The sequence below is a fragment of the Cucurbita moschata genome, unplaced genomic scaffold (assembly GCF_002738365.1).
Source record: "Cucurbita moschata cultivar Rifu unplaced genomic scaffold, Cmos_1.0 Cmo_Scf00005, whole genome shotgun sequence".
In the NCBI taxonomy this organism is placed as follows: domain Eukaryota; kingdom Viridiplantae; phylum Streptophyta; class Magnoliopsida; order Cucurbitales; family Cucurbitaceae; genus Cucurbita; species Cucurbita moschata.
In genome coordinates, this window is record NW_019268521.1 from 2,742,922 (window position 1) to 2,762,099 (window position 19,178).

Below are 19,178 nucleotides of genomic sequence, written 5' to 3' on the forward strand. Positions count from 1 at the left end.
AAAAAAAAAAATCTTATTTGAACTCGTCGGGGTTAAAATCAGAAGAAACATCTAGAATAAATAGCTGGGTTCCTTTGGAAGTCTAGCTCAAAGAATTGACGACTAACTCACTTCAAACTTTTGCCAGTCTTACAGATGTAGTAGCTATGGATTGTGAAATGGTTGGCGTGGGCCAAGGTAACAAAAGCGCCCTTGGACGAGTTACAGTGGTATTCAGTCTTTCATCCAATCCTTTTTGAATTTGAGCACCTGTTATTCGTATCCATGTATTTGGTTTTTTAGCATACACGTGCAGAGGCAGACTCTTTATACCTCCTTCAATCAGGAGAGTGGATGGATTATTATTATTATTATTGTCTTTTTGGAGGGGTTGATAGTTAAAACTTTCATTGTCATATGTAGCTGCTTCTTGGGGCACCAAAGAGTGACGTTTAACTTTTATATATTATTAGTTGCTAACAGTACTGCCAATTAATGACAGGTAAACAAATGGGGGAATGTTATATACGATGAGTTTGTACGTCCTATAGAGCGTGTGGTTGACTTTCGGACTGAAATTAGTGGCATAAGACCCTGCGACCTGAGGAAAGGTGACCTTAGTTTTCCTTATTTCTTTTAATATGTATATTTGGATGTTTGCATGTCTTAATACAATAGTACTCAGCTACCTAACATCTTTACCTAACAAAAAGCATTCTAGGGAAGAGATTGGAATCATCTGTTTCCTTGGAGTGTTTACAAGGATGCCTGATTTCTAGCTATGTACAATTATCTCTGAGGAAAGTAATGCTAGGTACTAAGAGGGAAGTGAAAGTGTGAAATCCCACATCGGTTGGAAAGGAGAACGAAATATTCTTTATAAGGGTGTGGAAATCTCTCCCTAGCAGACGCGTTTTAAAATCTTGAGGGAAAGCCCCGTAGGGGAAGCCCAAAGAGAACAATATCTGCTAGCGGTAGGCTTGAGCTGTTTCAGAGTAGGTAGATTACTGAAAAGTAAATTTAGGGTATTGTACTTTGCCCCTTGCTTTCAACAAGATGGCCTGGGATTTGGATTTTTTAAGTTCCTTGCGCTCAATCAGTCTTTCATCCTCTGATTTCCAATTGGGATTTACATTTTTTTACGTTTACTTTAGGTTTCGTAATATCATTGACGTAATCGATTTAATTTTTCAATTTCAGCAAAGGATTTTCCAACTGTCCAGAAGAGAGTGGCAGAATTGATTAAAGGAAGGATTCTTGTTGGCCATGCCTTGCGTAATGATCTTAAGGTATCTGGATTAATGTAGTTTATGGTTTAAAGTATAAATGTGAACAGTTAAAGTAAAGTTCTTTTGACAGGCATTGCTCTTGAGTCATCCCAAGAAGGATGTGAGAGATACCTCCGAGTATCAGTTCTTCCAGAGGTAATAATTTTGCTTCCCATTGAACTTTATAACTTCAACCCGTTCGATTCTACTTCGAAAAATATCCGTTCTCAAATGTTTGGTGACACAGGGGAGGATGTAGAAGAGCCCTCCGCCATCTTGCAGCTGAGGTTCTTGGCGTTGAGATTCAAAATGGGGAGCACTGTCCTGTTAGTTTTCTGATCTTTTCACCCTTTATATTTTTAGCTCCTTTTGTTAAACTGCCAAAGAAATCTCTGGGTATTGATTAACGAACATGAGTTGATGTAGTGGTCAATTACGGTCATAAAAATGAAAAGGCTTAGAGAGAATGGATTCAAGCCATGATGACAACCTACTTAGGATTTTATACCCGACTAGTTTTCTTGACAACCAAATATAATAGGGTTTAGCCGTTATCGTGAAACTAGCCGAAGTTTTTGCGAGCTATGTTACTTGTTTTCATCCTAAGATTCATGACCACCAAAAGCAAGGACTCCCATCTCGATGCAAATTACGTGTGATGTCTGACCTGATTTTGCAAATTCTGGGAATCTGTATATCGTTCAAGCTTCCTCTATTACTGTAACGGCCCAAGCCCATCGCTAGCAGATATTGTCCTCTTTGGGCTTTCCCTTTCGGGCTTCCCCTCGAGGCTTTAAAACGCATCTTTCAAAGTTACACAGCGGAACTGGTGCTCATCTAGATACTGTCCTCTTTGGGCTTTTCCTTTCGGGCTTCCCCTAAAAGTTTTTGGGCTTCCCCATTACACGTTTGCTTGCTAGGAAAAGGTTTCCACACCCTTGTAAAGGGTGCTTCGTTCTCCTCTCCAACCAACGTAGGATATCACAATTACTATCGATGCCAACAGCTTGCAAGAAATTTTATTCAGATCGGCCTTTTAAATGTTTTACCATTCTGTCATGGGACATTTTGTTTTGAAAGATCTGTGAAAATTTGGCTGAATTTTGTTTTGTAGGTAGAAGATGCTCGTTCTGCAATGCTGCTCTATCAAAAGAAAAGTAAGGAGTGGGAAAAGAGTGTCAAAGCTGAAGTAAAGCTTAAATTGAAGCAGAAGAAACGCAAGCCAAGGAAGAAATCCAAGGATGGAGGTGGTGTTGAATGAACGATCAAACTCCTAATATCTTAATCTGATGCAGATCTTACAAAAATGTGGAACTTGCTGCTGTAGAATTGAGTAGAGATTATAGTCATTCTTTATTTTGAGTGAGACCATTGGCCTGTGTTCTTGGCCAAATTTTGATCTTCAAGCTCAAGAACTACTGGTTACTAATATTGTACGGATACGTCAACTTAATATCGTAAAGCAACTTTTAATCTCAAACACAAGCACGCGTCTCGTATTGATCTAATTTTGGTCTAGTTAGATATAGAAGTAAGCTACTATAGCGTTAAAGTGCACTAAATACCTTCTCATTTGATCTTATATCACAATTACGGGAAGTTTCTCACTTATCGTTTTAATAGAAATCATATTCTTATCTTTTTGGAAAATATTACATTATTCTATAAGATTACAACGTTTCTCCTCTCGAGTAGAGTGTACTCACTTTACTTTTTTACTCCATACATGTGATTGGATGGATGGTCTCCGTTAATCCACGTGGACTTATTAATAGAGGTTTGATAGATTTGGAGGATGGTCTCCGTTAATCCACGTGGACTTATTAATAGAGGTTTGATAGATTCGGAATTATCCGAAGATTTCGGTTACAACATAAATGCATATCTAAAAGTTAATATACGATAAACGGTAATCAACGTGTGCTTATTTCCTTGGAGATTAAGAGTTAAAATTTTTTTTTTTTTTTTGGGTCCTAGAAAAACAACCCAAAATACAAAATTTAATTTTTTTTTTCAACCATACCATAATCTTGTTTAAGAAAAAGGCAGATGGTTAAATGAACGGATAAGATATGCCTTTTCGGACATATTCTGAAGTAAATTACAAAAAAAAAAAAAAAAATTTGGGGAAGAAGAAAACCAGTTGCCAGAGTCCAATCAGAAAACTAATTGTGGAAGAGAAATGCGGAATCGATGGGGACGTTTTTATGCCATTGATTGACTAAATTCACCAACACCCACCCTCAAAATTCTCAACAACACTCTCTCTCGCGCCGATCACACCCCATTTACTGTGAGTTCCTTCTCCCATTGCGCTCGTCTCTCCGTTTTTAGCGACTGTATCTCTGCTTGTCCCCTCTTGCTGGCCTTAATCACTGATCATCTTCATCTTTGAGGTCGATTTCTTGCATACCCTTTGTTTGATTTCTTGGGGACTGTTGGAGTTTGCTGACGATTTCTCGCTAATTGGTGAACATGCTAAGTAGCTTTTGATTTTAGATATGAACCGTATGGTTTGAGTATTGGGTATTTTCCCCCTTAATTTTTGTTCCTTACTTGCATTTCTGATGGGTGTAAGAAGCAAGATTGCTTCGTTGAAAGCCATATTCATGGGATTTCTGAAACCTTTTTGTGGGTTGAATTGTTTTTGCCTTTTTAGTATGCATTGTACATGCTGAACTAAAATAGTGTTAATGTCAAGTTCTTCGTGATTTTGGCGTAGACTTTGAGCAGAAGTTGGTTTTATTGACTGAACTTTATTTTTTTAAGCACCTGGTTTACTCATATAAGTTGAGAGTTTGGTGAAACTTTAACTTTTTGTTCTTTGATTGCGCTTTTTGTTCCTTCTTTTTAATCTTCTCATGTTTGCATTGTAGTTTGTTTGTTCTTGAAATAAAAATTTCTCTTCCCAATATTTCCTGCATAGTGATCTTAGGCATTGAAGATAAGGATAGGATGATTTTATAGACATCTTGAGATGAAGAGAAATGGGGATTGTTGGATGTTGAAAAGTCAAAAAACCTGCTGATTATCTCGAATGGATCTCGAAAATGGCTAAAGGGTTTGTGGCTGGAGTAATGAAGATATTCCCAAGGTGGTGTAAATTCATAATATCCTATGGGTATGGTGGAAACGTATTCTTCTTTGTCGCTTATATTTAGAGTGAAAGGACAAATTTGGTTGAGTTCCTATGAGATCTCACATATGTTGGGGAGGAGAACGAAGCATTCTTCATAAGGGTGTGGAAACCTCTCCCTAGGAGACGTGTTTTGGAAACCTTGAGGGGAAGTCCGAAAGGGAAAGCCCAAGCGGTAGGCTTGGGCTATTACATATTGTATCAGAGCTAGACACGAGGCGGTGTAGCAGCAAGAACGCTAAGGCTCGAAAGAGATGGATTGGGGGGGGGTCTCACATTGATTGGAGAAGGGATCAAGTGCCAGCGAGGACGCTGGGTTCCGAAGGGAGGTGGATTGTGAGATCCCACATCGGTTGGGAAGGATAATGAAACATTCTTTATAAGGGTGTGGAAACTTTTACCTAGCAGACACGATTTAAAAACCTTGAGGGGAAGCCCGAAAGGAAAATTCCAAAGTAGACAATATCTATTAGCGTTGGGCTTGAGTTCCATTTTAATGCATTTTTAAGTTCTCTTTGGATGCATGCTCATGTCACCTTTTGCCACTACTTTTCTTCACAATAGCTGTGCTGATCTTTACTTCGTATTAGTGCTTGGAAGCGTTGTGCCAATGTGCAAGTTTTCCATGATGTGTAATTCATATCCATTGGCATGTCTAGAATCTGTACTTGTATTTGAACTTTATGTTGTTTGTTAATATCATTCGACAAAATACTGTTTTTTCATATACTTTTTGTTTAAGAGCAGGTATATCTGCACTTCCATGGACACAAGGGACAGAACACGTCTCCCTCGTCATACAACTCCAACAATGGATCTGGAATTAGATCAACCAAGTCTTCTGCCTGAGCTTTCTCTTTCGGGCCATGGAGCCTTCTCGCGTTGGAGTGGCCATTCGATGGTTACAGCTTCAAGAAACTCAATGAATCCTGATGTTCAACGTCTACCTGAGCATGCTAATGGTGCCATACTCTACGGAGTGAACCGATACAATGGTTCTAGGATCCAACGTGCTCAAGATATACAGGTAGCAACTACGGGCAATCCCTGTTCGTATCTGACCTCACCATATGGTACTCAGCAGTTCCCATCTCCTAGAAGTGGATTGATTGGAAACCCTGCAGATGCATATGCAAGGAATAGTCATTTCATGGAGGTCGGATTTCCGTATAAGAGAAGATTTTCTGAAGGGGTCCCTGTGAACTTTCAGGGTCCCAATAGTTTAGCAAGCTCTGAGTCTTTGAATGGACCTTTTAATCCTGTACATGGCCATGTTCCTAGCCACTTGACTAGAGGAGACTTAATGGTTCAGCCCTTTCAGCCAGCCAGCAATGCTCTCCGGTTAGACCAACCTGTAAACTTTAACTTTGACGATCGAAGTGCTTGGACCTGGAACCAAACTCCTGCAGGTTTCGCTATCCATGGTATATTTTTCTTTAGATATGCTCGCCACGCCCCCTTCCATTTAGGTTGCTGGAACTTTAAGAGTTTTTCTTTTCAAACTTCTCAGTATACTGTTGAGTTCTGCTGCCAATTTTAGTTTAAACTACATTGGTGTTTATAGCAATACACAATTTTGCAGGGGACAACGGGATTAGAGGTTCTTCAGAAAGTTTTAGCTCAGGTCTTCATAGATATAGTGAAATTTCTGGGATGAGTTGTTCTCCAAATTTTCAGCATCCTCCTTCGATGATGATCCAGCATTCGAGTCATCGAATTCCGTTACAACAGGTGCACTTGCATCCCCAAGCAGCAGCAGCAGCAGCTATACCAAGGGTTCGTTTGAGTTCTGCTTATGGTATCGTGCACCAACAGTTCATGGAGCTAGAGCCTAGGCAAACAAGTGATCTTCCATTTACGGTCGCATTGCATATAACCCTCATCAAGGTTGTATTGACCCAGAGACGATGTTTCGACGCCGTTCAACTTCTCAAATGAGAGTTCCAGAGGAGGATGTAACTGTTCTTTCTATATTCCTTCCAATGTTATATACAAGTTTCTATTATTCTGAAGTTTCTGGTTATCTTATATTCTGCATTACTTTCTTGATGTAATTTGTTGTCTTATATAGGAAGTTCCATTTCGAGGGGTTCAGGCTTCGGCTTCGAACTCCAATGATATGGGAGATTTTGCTGATGCATACAGAGATATGCGCCTGGATATCGAGCACATGTCATATGAGGTGAAGGAATTCTCATTCTCTGGCATTCGTAACCTCGCTTTTCTAAACATAACAATGCGCTTAATACCAATATACAGGAGCTTCTTGCATTAGAGGAGAGGATTGGCTATGTCAGGACTGGGTTGTCTGAGGAAACGATTACGAGTCAACTGAAGACGAGGATTTCTATGCCATCTTCGAGGGAGTCCAGGAACGAGGAACCCGTTTCATGCACCATATGCCTGGTAACTTCATTAAAATGTTGTTTGAACTATATTTACTTGCTTCATCACTATATTTGGTATCATATCAATCCTGTTAGCCTGGAGAATTGAGTTCCTTTGTGTGAACTAAACTGATAGCAATATACCGTTTAATATGTGGCCTGAATGGATTTACAGGACACCCTAAACGACGGGAAGATCGGAGTCCTCGATTGCAATCACTATTATCATGCTGATTGCTTAAAACAATGGCTGCTCGTAAAAAATGTTTGCCCCATCTGCAAATCTGAGGCATTAACGAGATGGGTGAATAGTGATTAGGGTGGTTGTGAACAGTTGAGTTAGGAGATAGCTTTAGCTGTTCATTGGAGATCTTATGATGATCGGTTTAAACTATGTTGGTCGTTTGTAAATGTCTTGCACATAAAAACTACATTAAGACTCCAACTAAATTTTATTTTGTTGGTTTCTTAAACTGTGAATGTGGATGTCGGCGGAGCCTCGAGAAGAGTAATCTTTTCTATTTAATGCCTGCCCACCCTGAAAACGGCTCAGTCGAAGGTAGGGTTCAGCAGCTAGAAGAGTACCGCACATTGCGTGATGTTCGGTGCTCCCCAAGTGGCCCTTGAAAATCCTGTTGTACAGAGTTTTTGTTGTTTTGTATTGGAAACCATACATGTGAAATCTGGACTTTCTTTGTATTCTGTTGTGATTTTTGCCGCTTTCTTTCGTTGAGTGCACGATCATGACAGGACTCAAGGAAGAAGCCTCGGCTTACTTCGTGCTGGCAGCTGCAATAAGACGGGGTGGGGGCAGGTGTTCTTTGGAATGACTGGGCATACAAGGCATGTAGGCAGTGAATCAGGCAGAAAGTGAAAGCCACAAAAAATTGGTGGAGTGCTCTTAAAACCCACAGGAGAGTGGAACTTCATGTGTAGGGGTGAAATCTAGAAATCAACAAAGGAACACGCCAAAAGTGAATGCAACTCTTTGGGTCCTGGCAACTCTCTGGGTCCCTACCGACGCTAGGGTGCGAAAGCATGGGGAGCATACAGAGCATCTTGTGTTCTTCATCAATGTGTAAGATTTGGTTTTCGGTTCTATAGGTCCACTGAACGTGAAGGGAGCATACAGAGCATCTTGTGTTCTTCATCAATGTGTAAGATTTGGTTTTCGGTTCTATAGGTCCACTGAACGTGAAACCAATCTGGTTATCACTTTTCGTTACAAATTTTAACGACACAAATTAAATCAAAGTATGTGATAAAGAACCAATAGAAAGAAAAGCTTTGATACCAAACGATAAAGAATTACTACAAGAAGATTTAAATTACTTTGTCGATCAAATATTCCTAAGACAAAGATTGATGCTGTCAAGTTTGAATGATCCTAAATATGCAACCTAAACCATATAAAATTGAAAAAAAAACTTAGCCCTCCAATAAAAGAGAGCACAAATATTTTTTACTAAATTTTCCAAGTCTCTTTTACAAAGACATGACTTGAAATAGCTTCAAAATGAAAATTCAACAATTTTTTCACATCTTCCTTGAAGTTTATATCACCCGGTGCGTGAGGAAGAGAAAGCTTTACAAGCAAAGTCTGTGGAGGAATAAAAGTTCCTCCTGGCATAACAAGCAAATTTGGAGAAACTAAAGAATTCTGCCCCCATTGATCAACTGAACATTTACCTAGATACAACTTCAGTTTAACAGATCTCTCTATCTAGAACAATCTGTGATACAATCAAAACTATGAGCCAAAAATTAAAACAATATAAAAGAGTGAGCTCGGACAAGAAAGTACACAGGGAATTGACAATAAGAACTGGTGTCAATTTCAAAACACTCCAAACATGAATCCAACCCACCCAGAAGCTCCCCAGCACCATAAAAAATGACCAGGAGTCGAAATTCAAGACATAGCATAATGTACTCATCCTTCTACTCGTTTGATGATGTACCTCATATTCATATGATGATATCATGAAGAGCAGCAACCAACCTTCTTCACTGCAGAAACATCATCCCTATTTCCGACGTTAATGGTTTGTCCTTTAGGTAACGCAGCGGGATCCTCCCCAATCTCGAGTGCTTTTCTGCAGACAACACGATAGATTTGGGTAAGCACCTCGGTAAAAGCATTCTCGACATTCAGAGCCTCAAGGGCAGATGTCTCCATGAAGAATGTGTTCTCCTTCTCTGCAAAGGCCTTGGCATCATCAGTTGAAACAGCACGCAGATGTTGCAAATCTGCCTTGTTGCCGACTAGCATTATCACAATATTGGAATCGGTGTGATCCCTAAGCTCTTTCAACCATCTCTCAACATTTTCGAATGTCACGCGTCGTGTGACATCATAGACAAGCAATGCTCCAACGGCTCCTCGGTAGTATGCGCTTGTGATGGCACGGTATCTGGAAAAAAGAAGCATATAAGAGATGATTCAATAGTTTCATATGTTACCCTAGTGATAAACCATGACAAATGAAACAAAAATGAAAATGACTGATTTTTTCACTATGGGTCTTCTATGTTTAAATCATGAAATCTCTACAAGACCCTAAGTCTTCAGTATTACTCAAGCAGGCTCAAACCATCTACGCAAAAGCACAAGCCTTGTATACTATATTTTAGCACGAGCATCAGACGTTCGACTTCAACTTGTAAGGAGGGACTTTCTATGATTCAGCAAATAGATACAAATATCACATCATGAACAGATGGTAATATGAAACATAACCACCTTGCAAAAATCTATACAGAAATTGTTGGCATGGCATCCATGAAGAAACTCGGCCAAAATTCAAACACTACTGCTAAAATTTCTATAACAATGCAGTTCAAATTTTGTCTCAGCACAAGTATTCTTCTGTAATTAGATCCAGAATATTAGTTAAAGAGAGAATTCAGAGTTCTCTAGGAAATGGGCGCCCACTTGAATATCAATGGTGATGTCCCATTACCGATCAAAAATCACAACTCCAAGACTCGTATCGAATTTCTTGAGACTGAAGGTATCTAAATACGTAATCCCGGAAACTACAATTGCACCAGATAAATAGCGCGATCACTATCTTAACAAGCAAGCAACCACTGAGAATCAATATCTGAAAGGCTACTTAATTCTCAAATCTCCAACAACAGAAGAACACACCTAAAAGCCCTATGAATGCAACTTTCTCGGCTTTCCCAACAATTCGGTTGAACATCAAAATCTTAAATCATAGAATTAGATCACAATAAACATAAAGAAAATAGAATAATCAATCAAGATCCACACCAAGACAATGCCAAGAATCCAACAGAATCATGGAAGTAAAAGAAGTGGTTGACGAACCTTTCTTGGCCGGCGGTATCCCAAATCTGAGCCTTGACGACCTTCTCATCAACCCGAATACTCCGAGTGGCGAATTCGACACCGATTGTGGATTTGGACTCAAGACTGAACTCATTACGCGTAAACCTGGAGAGGAGATTAGATTTTCCAACACCCGAGTCACCGATGAGAACCACTTTAAAGAGGTAATCGTAATCGTCGTCCGTTCTATACGCCGCCATACTTATTCAGGCCGGATCCGATGACTCTCTGATTTTCCACAGAACTCGAGATGGGTTTGAAATGGATCAGGAGGTGGAGCTCCAAGGCATAAGAATCAGAGAGAGGTTTTGAAATTGTTGAAGACGATCACTCGTAACGTTTCGCCGAAATGGATTGTTCATCTCCGACTTAATGGACTTGGGCTTTTCCATAACGGTCTTGGGCTTTTCAATAACAGGCTTGGGCTTTTCGATAACGGGCTTGGGCTTTTTAATAATGGGCTTGGCCTATCTATTAAGATATCAAAACAAAAGGATTCTACGCATCTAAGTGGTGCAAATACATTATTGCCACAAGTCTACGTATTATTCTAGATTGACCTAGGGTTTTTGGTTCTTTTCCTTCGAACCCGATCGGAACAAGTTGAACTTGACTCGTAGGATCTTTTTCGTGTTGGAAATACGCTTTAGATGCGCCTAGGAGAAACCAGGTCACCTCGACCTCGACCTTGGCCAAGATGGCCTTGTGGGAGCTCTTGACTTAGACCTTCTCGACCTTGGCCATGATGGCCTTGTGGGGCCTCTTGACCTCGACCTTCTCGACCTTGGCCAAGATGGCCTTGTGGGGGCTCTTGACCTCGCTTCCCCATGGCCCAGAACCATAATTTCAAAACCTTCTTTACTTTTGCTTTTAGTTTCACCATAAATACCTCAAACGGATGGAGATAATTGTCTTATGTACTATAACTAACATCAACACGCGTAATTTAATATTTAAATTAATTCAATATTTCCATAGATGCTAAGAATTTATGACAAAAATAAGTCTAAACCTATGATATGAACCAAGAGACATCAATCATAACATATGCTTCAATGAAGATGTGAAGAAAATATTGTTGAAATCATCAAAAGATATTTCAATTCATGCAACATTGAAGAAGAATAAAGTTTCATATGATAAATTTTGGGTGGATTACAATTTAGAGTTATTGTATTTCATTAATGTATTTTAAGACTATTTAATTACTTTAGGTTACAATTACATAATGGCTAATTATGGCCATAAAGTGTGAATGTTACAACTTTTGGAATGCCTTTAATAGTTTCATTTTGAGGCTATATAAAGCCATCTATGTTGTATTTGTATTAAGACTTAGAAGATATATCAAAAGAAGCATTTGTGCTTTTCTTTAGCCAATGGCTAAGTTTCTTTGCAATTCTATGTAGTTTAGATTGCATGTAGAATCATTCAAGCTCGACATGATCAATCTTGCTTGTGGAGTGATTCGAATCTCAAACAAGTGTTTGAGATATTTGATCAACAAGAATCATTGAAGCTAGACATGATCGATCTTGCTTCTGGAGTGATTCGAATCTCAAACAAAGTGTTCTTGGCTTGAGATATTCGATCGACAAGGTAATCCGAATCTTATTCCCCTTGTATTGATTCCATATCATATCAACCTATAAAGTAGATGAAGCCATTGAAAGACTCATTAATTCGACGTAGATTTTGCAAAACCATTTTTGATGGTCCAAACCCATTGCTCATGATGAAGAAATAAATTCATAAAGCTTCGTACTTCCCCTGCGTTATGAATATCTGATATAATTATGTCGACAAAGGAAGGGTTATTTAGTAAACACAGATGTTTACAGGACGGACACGTGCAGTAGAAGTTTTTTCAATCCTCATCCTTACCTCTATTTAGGGCAGAGACGAATACGGAAAATATAATATTCATCTTCGACCATATTTAGCTAATAAAGAGAAATTAACGAGTCTTTTTCATGAACGACTCTATAATACGGTTAAAAAATGAATATATTTTAACGATAATTGACACGTATTCTTTTTTTCGAGGTCAAAAGTTCTTCAAATATTCACCCTCTCATTTGTTATACTAAACAATAATTCAGTCACGAATGATAATAGTCGAGATGGAGTAACATAAATTGTATTAATTCGTTAAATATAATAAATTATAAATTGAAAACAAATTAAAGATTAAAGACTAAAAACATAACATTTATCCTTTAAAAAAGTTAGATTCACATGATTATGTCTACATTTTAATCTTTTTTAAAAAAATTAAATTAAATTTAAAAAAAAAAAAAAAAAAAAGGTAGGTTTTGGGAGTTGCTTGGTTGGTGTTCCCACGTGCTAATAATGCCGGTGCCGTTCCCATCGCTGCTTTCCCGTACCGTACTTTTGTAATATTGGGATCCCATAATTAAAATTATAAATTAATTAAATTAATTAATTAATTAATTAACATTTATTTATTTATGCCTAAAGTCTATAGTGCTATATATTCCTTCTGGGTAATCTTATATTATAAATATTCTTTTTCTCTCTAACCTGCACATGCAGCCCAGCTAAATTAGAGTTGTTTTTTTTTTTTTTTTTTTTTTTAAATTTTAATTTTAATTTTTGGATAATTGCTACTACTTGGGATTAACAAAATCTAATTATTCCTCGCTCTCTTCAAATAATATCAATTTATTACACATTTAAAATAAATATTTTTGGTAAAAAAAAAAAAAAACTATTTAGATTTTTGTTTATTTTGACGTCATTTTATTTATTTATTACATAAGAAATTTATTTATTTATGGATAATGTTTTTTTTTTAATTTGGATATATTTCTTAATTTAAAATTGAATGAATATTATATATAAGTATGTTTGGTTCTATATCATATGCATTGATTCCATCCTTATTTCATACATTACTTAGTATAAATTCCTTTTTATTAGTTTACTTTGTTTTGAATCTATTAAATTAAATTTTAATTAGCGTTGAATAATAATTAAAATATTTAAAATATTCTAAAATATGTTTTGGACTGGTGGGCCACCACCAATTTGAAAATTCTTACTAAGGGAGAATCTCATTGCCACCTTTTTCGCTAATTATTTTACATTTTTATTAATTTTTCTTTTGTATTTATTAATTATTTTCCCTCTCTCTTATTTTCACTACTTATCTATTATTTTATTACCTCTAATTCCTTTATAAAATTAAAATTTTTATTTAATTAGTTACACGATTAGCGTTCTTTTAACAATAACAAAAAAAAAAAAAAAAAGTTGAAATTTTATTTTAATTAGTTATTATTTTTAGAATAAAATAATTATAAAAAAATATATGTTAAATTTTTAAAAGTTTCAGCAGCCTTAAATTAGAAAAAAAAATCTCTAAAATACCCTTCCACTTTTAAAAAAATTCAAAAATAATTTTCAAAAATTTCAATCTATAAAAACGGCTAGTATTTATCATTTAATTTTCAAAATGATTTAAAAAATACTTTTTAACTTTTAAAAGTATTTAAAAAATACTTGTAAGTGTTCAGAAATTTCGAATTTTTGTAAATAATTTATAAGATGTTAGTAAAAATATAATATTAATGATAAATATAATTTGAAATTTTTTTTATGGAAGGGTATTATTAAAACAGAACCCTATTTTTAAAACAAATTATTAATTATTTTCATCTAAAACTTATTTTTTAAATTTTTTTAAAATTACGGATGAAATGAAACTTTTGAAAATGAGTTATTTTTGGGACCAAGTACCACATATATATTAATTTAACTTTATTTTTAATATTAAATAATTTCTTAAAATATGACATTATCTAGTAACGAAATTCTAATTATTTAAAATTATGAAAAAAGACATCTTAATTATAATGTCTTTCATTCCGATTCTAATTTTTGATGCTCTACTAAACAATGTCTATTAGCTCCTAAATTTCGAGAATAAAAGAATATATTTACGGTGATTGATTTTTATTTTGATTCTTAGTAAGTAAACGATATTTTAAATAATATTTAAATAAATAAAATATATCAATACGAAGATAGCTAATTATCCAGTCATAATATTACCCATATAGTTTACATGACAAAAACCGCGTGAATCTAAATAAAAATAATATAAAAATAGAGAGGAAAGAAAAAAAAAATGTAAGAATATGGAGAATCCTAAAATTATGGGAATTGTTCCAAACGTGGAACATGGCATGCATTATGCATATGATGATGATATTCACCCCATTTATTTATTTAATAAATTCTTTTTTTAAAAAATAGGGAAAATTAAAATAAAATTGGGGTATGGGTTTTACCGTATATTATAATTAACTAAATGTACTTAAGCATGTAATCATGATTTATGTTCTTTAAAATTTTAATTTATTTTTAATGTTTCCCATAATAATAATTTTTTAAAAAAATAATAAATAAAAAGAGTTTTAATTTTGGCTTTCCCTTCACTCTTGGGATGATGATTTGTTGAAGCTAAAGGGAAAGAGAGGCAGACATGTGCGTGTGATTTGGGGACAAAGCAAAGGAGGGGAAGGTGGGCTCTTTCAAACAATTCACATGGGGGAGGACATCATTCTTACATACATACATTATTACGAACGTTCGTTGGATTTGTTGAATCAGGTCATTTCTGAGATATATTCTTATTCTTCAGCATCGTAGTTGGAAGTTACGCGTACGTTCATTAGGTCACTGGATTTGCAATGTAACGCCTCATGCCCAAAATTCGGATCAGGGTTTGAATCTGAATTAGGCACCTAATCGCCCCGACATTCTCCTACATCACCTATGACGTGGACACTTTATCTATGTTCTTTGTTTCTTAAAAGTGAAGACTATTCCTACAAACCAACACGAGTTTTTCCAACATGTCTTGTCCTCACTCACATGCATTCTAAGAAAATTTCTGGGAAGATGCGTCTTGTGGGTATAGATTGCAACTTTCAATTCTTTTGAACTTTTTTTTAAGTATCTTATTCTCAGGATTTCTCTCATTCGATGTGATCTTAGTTCATTCATATACTCCTCCTTTACTCTGGTGTCAAATGAAAAATATCTACTATTAAGTCGTTAAACCTTCGATTGGCCATAATCTTTCAAATTGAGACCACGTCCAAATGATTAAGCAAATACATACATACATATATATATATATATATATATATATATATATATATATATATTTATTTATTTATTTATTTATTTATTTTATTTATTATGATGTCCCACATTAGTTGGGAGGAGAACAAACCACCCTTTATAAGGGTATGGAAACCTTCCCCTAGCAGACGCGTTTTAAAGCCTTGAGGGGAAGCCCGAAAGGGAAAGACCAAAGAGGACAATATCTGCTAGCGGTGGATCTGGGGCGTTACAAATGGTATCAGAGGCAGACACTGGACTATGTGCCAACCTTCTCGCTCTTCCATAAAGAGGGGGTAGACACGAGGCGGTGTGCTAATAAGAACACTGGGCCCTAAAGAGGGGTGGATTTGGGGGTGATTACACATCGATGGGAGGAAGAAAAGAGTGCCAGCGAGGACGCTGGGCTCGATGGATTGTGATGTCCTATAAGGGTGTGGAAACCTTCCCCTAGCAAACCTTGAGGGGAAGCTCATAAAGGACAATATCTGGGACGTTACATATATATATATATATTAATTATGACATTCGTATACATCTAGGTTGGAATTTATAGATTTATACATTTTTATTATTATTTATAAAAATAACTATAAAATTGGAAGCTAAAATATAAAATAGGAAAACATAAAAACATTTAACTTTTAATTGTAAAGATAAGGAGAGGGATGTGAAGGCCAAGGGTCACATCGGCACGTGGTGTCTGATACCTTTTATATAAAATATATATATATACATTTATTTTTATTTTTATTTTATTAATTGGAATTTTGATTTTTAAAATTATTAAGAAAAAAAATAATAAAGGAAAAATAAATAAGAATGGCCTGTGTTGTATCCACCCCTCCCCACAGCTGTTGCTAGCTGTCCCTAATCCCACCCCCCATGTGACCCACTTTCCCCCCTCTCTTCCTATGCCTTTGGGGTCTTGAATTCAATTACATCAATGTAAAATTTTAAAAAATGCTCCATTAAGATATTCCCGTGACATTGTCTACTTTGGGTCTAAGCTCGAAAATATATATTCTTTACTTATAAATCCATGATTTAACCCTTAATTAGTCGACATGGGACTTCTCTGGTAACAACCAAAGTCGAGTGCTAACAAATTGTGAGATCCATTATTGGTTGGAAAGGAGAACGAAACATTCTAAAAGGTGTGGAAACTTTTCTCTAGGAGATACGTTTTAGAACTGTAATGGGTCAAAGCAGACAATATATGCAAACAGTGGGCTTTGATTGTTACAAATGATATCAAATCCAGTCACTGGGCGGTAATGCCAACGAGGATGTTGGCCCCAAGAAGGGAGGGGGGTGAATTGTGAGGTCACATATCCTCGGTTGGAGAGGGGAAGTGGGCTAGATAAACATTCCAATGGTGTGGATCTCTCACCAGAGACATTTTAAAAACCCTGAGAGAAAGTTCATCAAAAGGAAAAACCTAATGAAAACAATATCGACTAGCTAGTGGGCTTGGACTATTACACATGATATTAGAACGGGCGTGTGCCAGCGAGCTGAGTTCTCAAAAGAGTAGATTGTGAGATCCCACGTACACGTCTGCATGTCACGGAGGTGGTTAAAGTCATGTTTTTTAATTCTTTCACTAAGCCCACATTTCTTTTTTTTTTTTTTCTGTTGAATTGGTAAAATTTGGGTGTAATTGGTGATTATGAGCGCACCATTATAAACCCCAATTCCCTGTATATGAATGTGAGTGTGTGTCTTAAATTATATACCAATATGGCTCAATTTCCCCCAAAAATACCATCTTTCCCTCAAAATTGGCCTCATTTTCCTCCACCTTCAATGCCCAACTTTTCTCCATCTCCTCCGCCCCACCCACCGCCCTCCGCCCACCATACCTCCTCCTGGGTCGACGACTTTCTCGACTTCTCCACCGCCCGCCGCGGCCTTCACCGGAGATCCATTAGCGACTCCATAGCCTTCCTCGAAACCCCATTTTCCGATGAATGTCGCAACTCCTCCTCTTCCGCCGCCGCCGCTTCCGCCTCCGCCCTTCTACATGCTCCTCCTCCCTTCGACCGCCTTGACGACGACCAACTCATGTCCATGTTTTCCGATGACATTTCCATGCCGCTTCCGCCGTCGTCGTCGAATCCCTCCACCCCCTCTGACCAGAATAGTAACAACGACGAGAAAACAACCCCGTCGGAACACCCACCCCCTCCTCCACATCAGTTGAAGAATGAACCTGGTGAGGTCGAAAGCTCCCCTTGTCAACTACCGCAGCTATCTCAACCTCCGCCGTCCTCCACCGCCGCCGGCGATAACACCATTGATCCCAAGCGAGTTAAGAGGTAATCAATTCCATAAATCAATCAATTCCAAAAAAAAAAACACACACACACACACAATTTAAAACAATATTTTTAATAACCTTCTAATTAATTTATGATCATAGCCACTACGTAATTATAACATAATTAGGAAAATTAATGATTAGTGGGTGAATTTTTATTTTTTATTTTTTTTGTCATTAGAATTTTAGCCAATCGACAATCAGCACAAAGGTCGAGAGTCAGAAAATTACAATACATTTCCGAGCTCGAGCGGAGTGTAACTTCATTACAGGTACGGATAATTTCTATTTTTTAATTAATTAATCGTTAATCATAATTAATTAAGTTTAATTATTGGATATTATGACAGACTGAAGTATCAGCATTGTCTCCAAGAGTGGCATTTTTAGACCACCAAAGATTGATTCTAAACGTTGATAACAGTGCTCTGAAGCAGAGGATTGCAGCCTTGGCTCAAGATAAGATTTTCAAAGATGGTAATTTTCTTTTTTTTTTTTTTAAACCCTTTTTTTAAATATATAATTCAATTTTAAAAAATGGGTTTTTTTTTTTTTTTTTTTTCAGCTCATCAAGAGGCATTGAAGAAAGAAATAGAGAGATTGAGGCAAGTTTACCACCAACAAAGTTTGAAGAAAATGGGCAGCAATCAAAATGGGGTGGTGGCGGTGGCGCCGCCGTCTTCAGGGGAAGGTGCTCCGCCGCAAGCGGCTGAGACGGAGAAGGAGCAGGCTGTAAGTTGACTGTGGAGTGAACGAATGAATGAATGCTAACAAAATGGACGGACTTCTTCACGTGATTTGCTTCCAATTTCCACTTGGATGTTTCGTGGTGGGGCCCACTTGACAGCTCGATATTCAACGGTCAGCCTGTTGACACGTGGATGAACATGTTTTTTTTTTCTTTTTTCTCTTTATAATTTTTTTTTTAACCCCAAAATGGAAAAAAAAGAAAAGAAAAGAAAAAGAAATAACTATCGGTGTGGATCTGTTGGGGCAACTGACAGCTGGCTTTCTTTTACTATTTTTTTAAGATAGAATTTTTATTATTATTTTTTAATTAAAAAAAAAAAGAAAAGATTATTGGGTTTTATTTTAATTTTTTAAGGGTGGATTTATTAATTGGATTAATTAATGTATTCAGCAGACATTGTCAGGAATTGTTTGAATCTTTATTTTATTATATGCTTTTCTTCTCTAGCTGCTCCAAATTATGTGAAGATGTTCTTTATTATTATTTTATTTATGATATTTTCTATTTTTTAGCATTTCCAAATTAATTAACTCATTAAATTTAGTTCTATCCAATCTCGTCTCGTTACTCTCTCCATATCGCATTCGTTCATCCAATAACAGTGAACTTAGAAATTTCCTCGCCCGTAAACATGCCTCCATTAAAAAATGAGAACTCTTAACGAGGATGCATGTAGGTAGAGACCAGACCGCTTGGTTTGAGGACCCGTTGGTCAAAGGAAATGGGAGGTTCTAATACCAGGACAGAGCCATATGACAAGAGAGTGTATACTCTTGAACTTCAGGGTGTTATGCACTTACAACCTCGTCATATCACCTTATG

At 36.7% G+C, this 19,178-nt stretch overlaps 3 protein-coding genes and 1 pseudogene across 3 annotated transcripts in view; 3 read left to right on the plus strand and 1 right to left on the minus strand.

Moving 5' to 3' along the window:
* The window catches only part of LOC111442550 (RNA exonuclease 4), a 4,602-nt gene extending 1,875 nt beyond the window's left edge, over positions 1–2,727 (plus strand). The window contains exons 4-9 of the mRNA XM_023079955.1: positions 128–209; positions 482–590; positions 1,180–1,268; positions 1,339–1,403; positions 1,495–1,573; positions 2,362–2,727. Of these exons, the coding sequence (XP_022935723.1) occupies positions 128–209; positions 482–590; positions 1,180–1,268; positions 1,339–1,403; positions 1,495–1,573; positions 2,362–2,508 (571 nt within the window). The 3' untranslated portion in view covers positions 2,509–2,727. The remainder of the gene's footprint in view (positions 1–127; positions 210–481; positions 591–1,179; positions 1,269–1,338; positions 1,404–1,494; positions 1,574–2,361) is intronic.
* A 635-nt stretch (positions 2,728–3,362) lies between these two features.
* LOC111442543 lies at positions 3,363–7,480 on the plus strand (annotated as a pseudogene).
* Positions 7,481–8,289: 809 nt separating this feature from the next.
* Positions 8,290–10,448, minus strand: LOC111442552 (ras-related protein RABA1f-like). The gene is made up of 2 exons (XM_023079961.1): positions 10,108–10,448; positions 8,290–9,184 (listed from the first exon to the last, which is right to left on the minus strand). Exons 1-2 carry the CDS (start codon positions 10,326–10,328, stop codon positions 8,752–8,754), a joined length of 654 nt encoding a protein of 217 aa, XP_022935729.1. The 5' UTR covers positions 10,329–10,448; the 3' UTR covers positions 8,290–8,751.
* Positions 10,449–16,962: 6,514 nt separating this feature from the next.
* LOC111442548 (basic leucine zipper 34-like) lies at positions 16,963–18,798 on the plus strand. Its single transcript, XM_023079953.1, has 4 exons — positions 16,963–17,603; positions 17,787–17,877; positions 17,956–18,082; positions 18,171–18,798. The coding sequence occupies exons 1-4, from the start codon at positions 16,990–16,992 to the stop codon at positions 18,344–18,346; spliced, it is 1,008 nt and encodes a 335-aa protein (XP_022935721.1). The 5' UTR covers positions 16,963–16,989; the 3' UTR covers positions 18,347–18,798.
* The last annotated feature ends 380 nt before the right edge of the window (positions 18,799–19,178 follow it).

Excerpts from the sequence above, each read along its gene's own strand:
- LOC111442552 (XM_023079961.1), bottom strand. The coding sequence starts at position 10,328 with ATGGCGGCGTATAGAACGGACGACGATTACGATTACCTCTTTAAAGTG. Across the intron at positions 9,185-10,107 it reads GATACCGCCGGCCAAGAAAG|ATACCGTGCCATCACAAGCG; the intron begins GTTCGTCAACCA and ends TCTTTTTTCCAG.
- LOC111442548 (XM_023079953.1), top strand. The coding sequence starts at position 16,990 with ATGAATGTGAGTGTGTGTCTTAAATTATATACCAATATGGCTCAATTT. Across the intron at positions 17,604-17,786 it reads GATCCCAAGCGAGTTAAGAG|AATTTTAGCCAATCGACAAT; the intron begins GTAATCAATTCC and ends TTTTGTCATTAG. Across the intron at positions 18,083-18,170 it reads AGATAAGATTTTCAAAGATG|CTCATCAAGAGGCATTGAAG; the intron begins GTAATTTTCTTT and ends TTTTTTTTTCAG.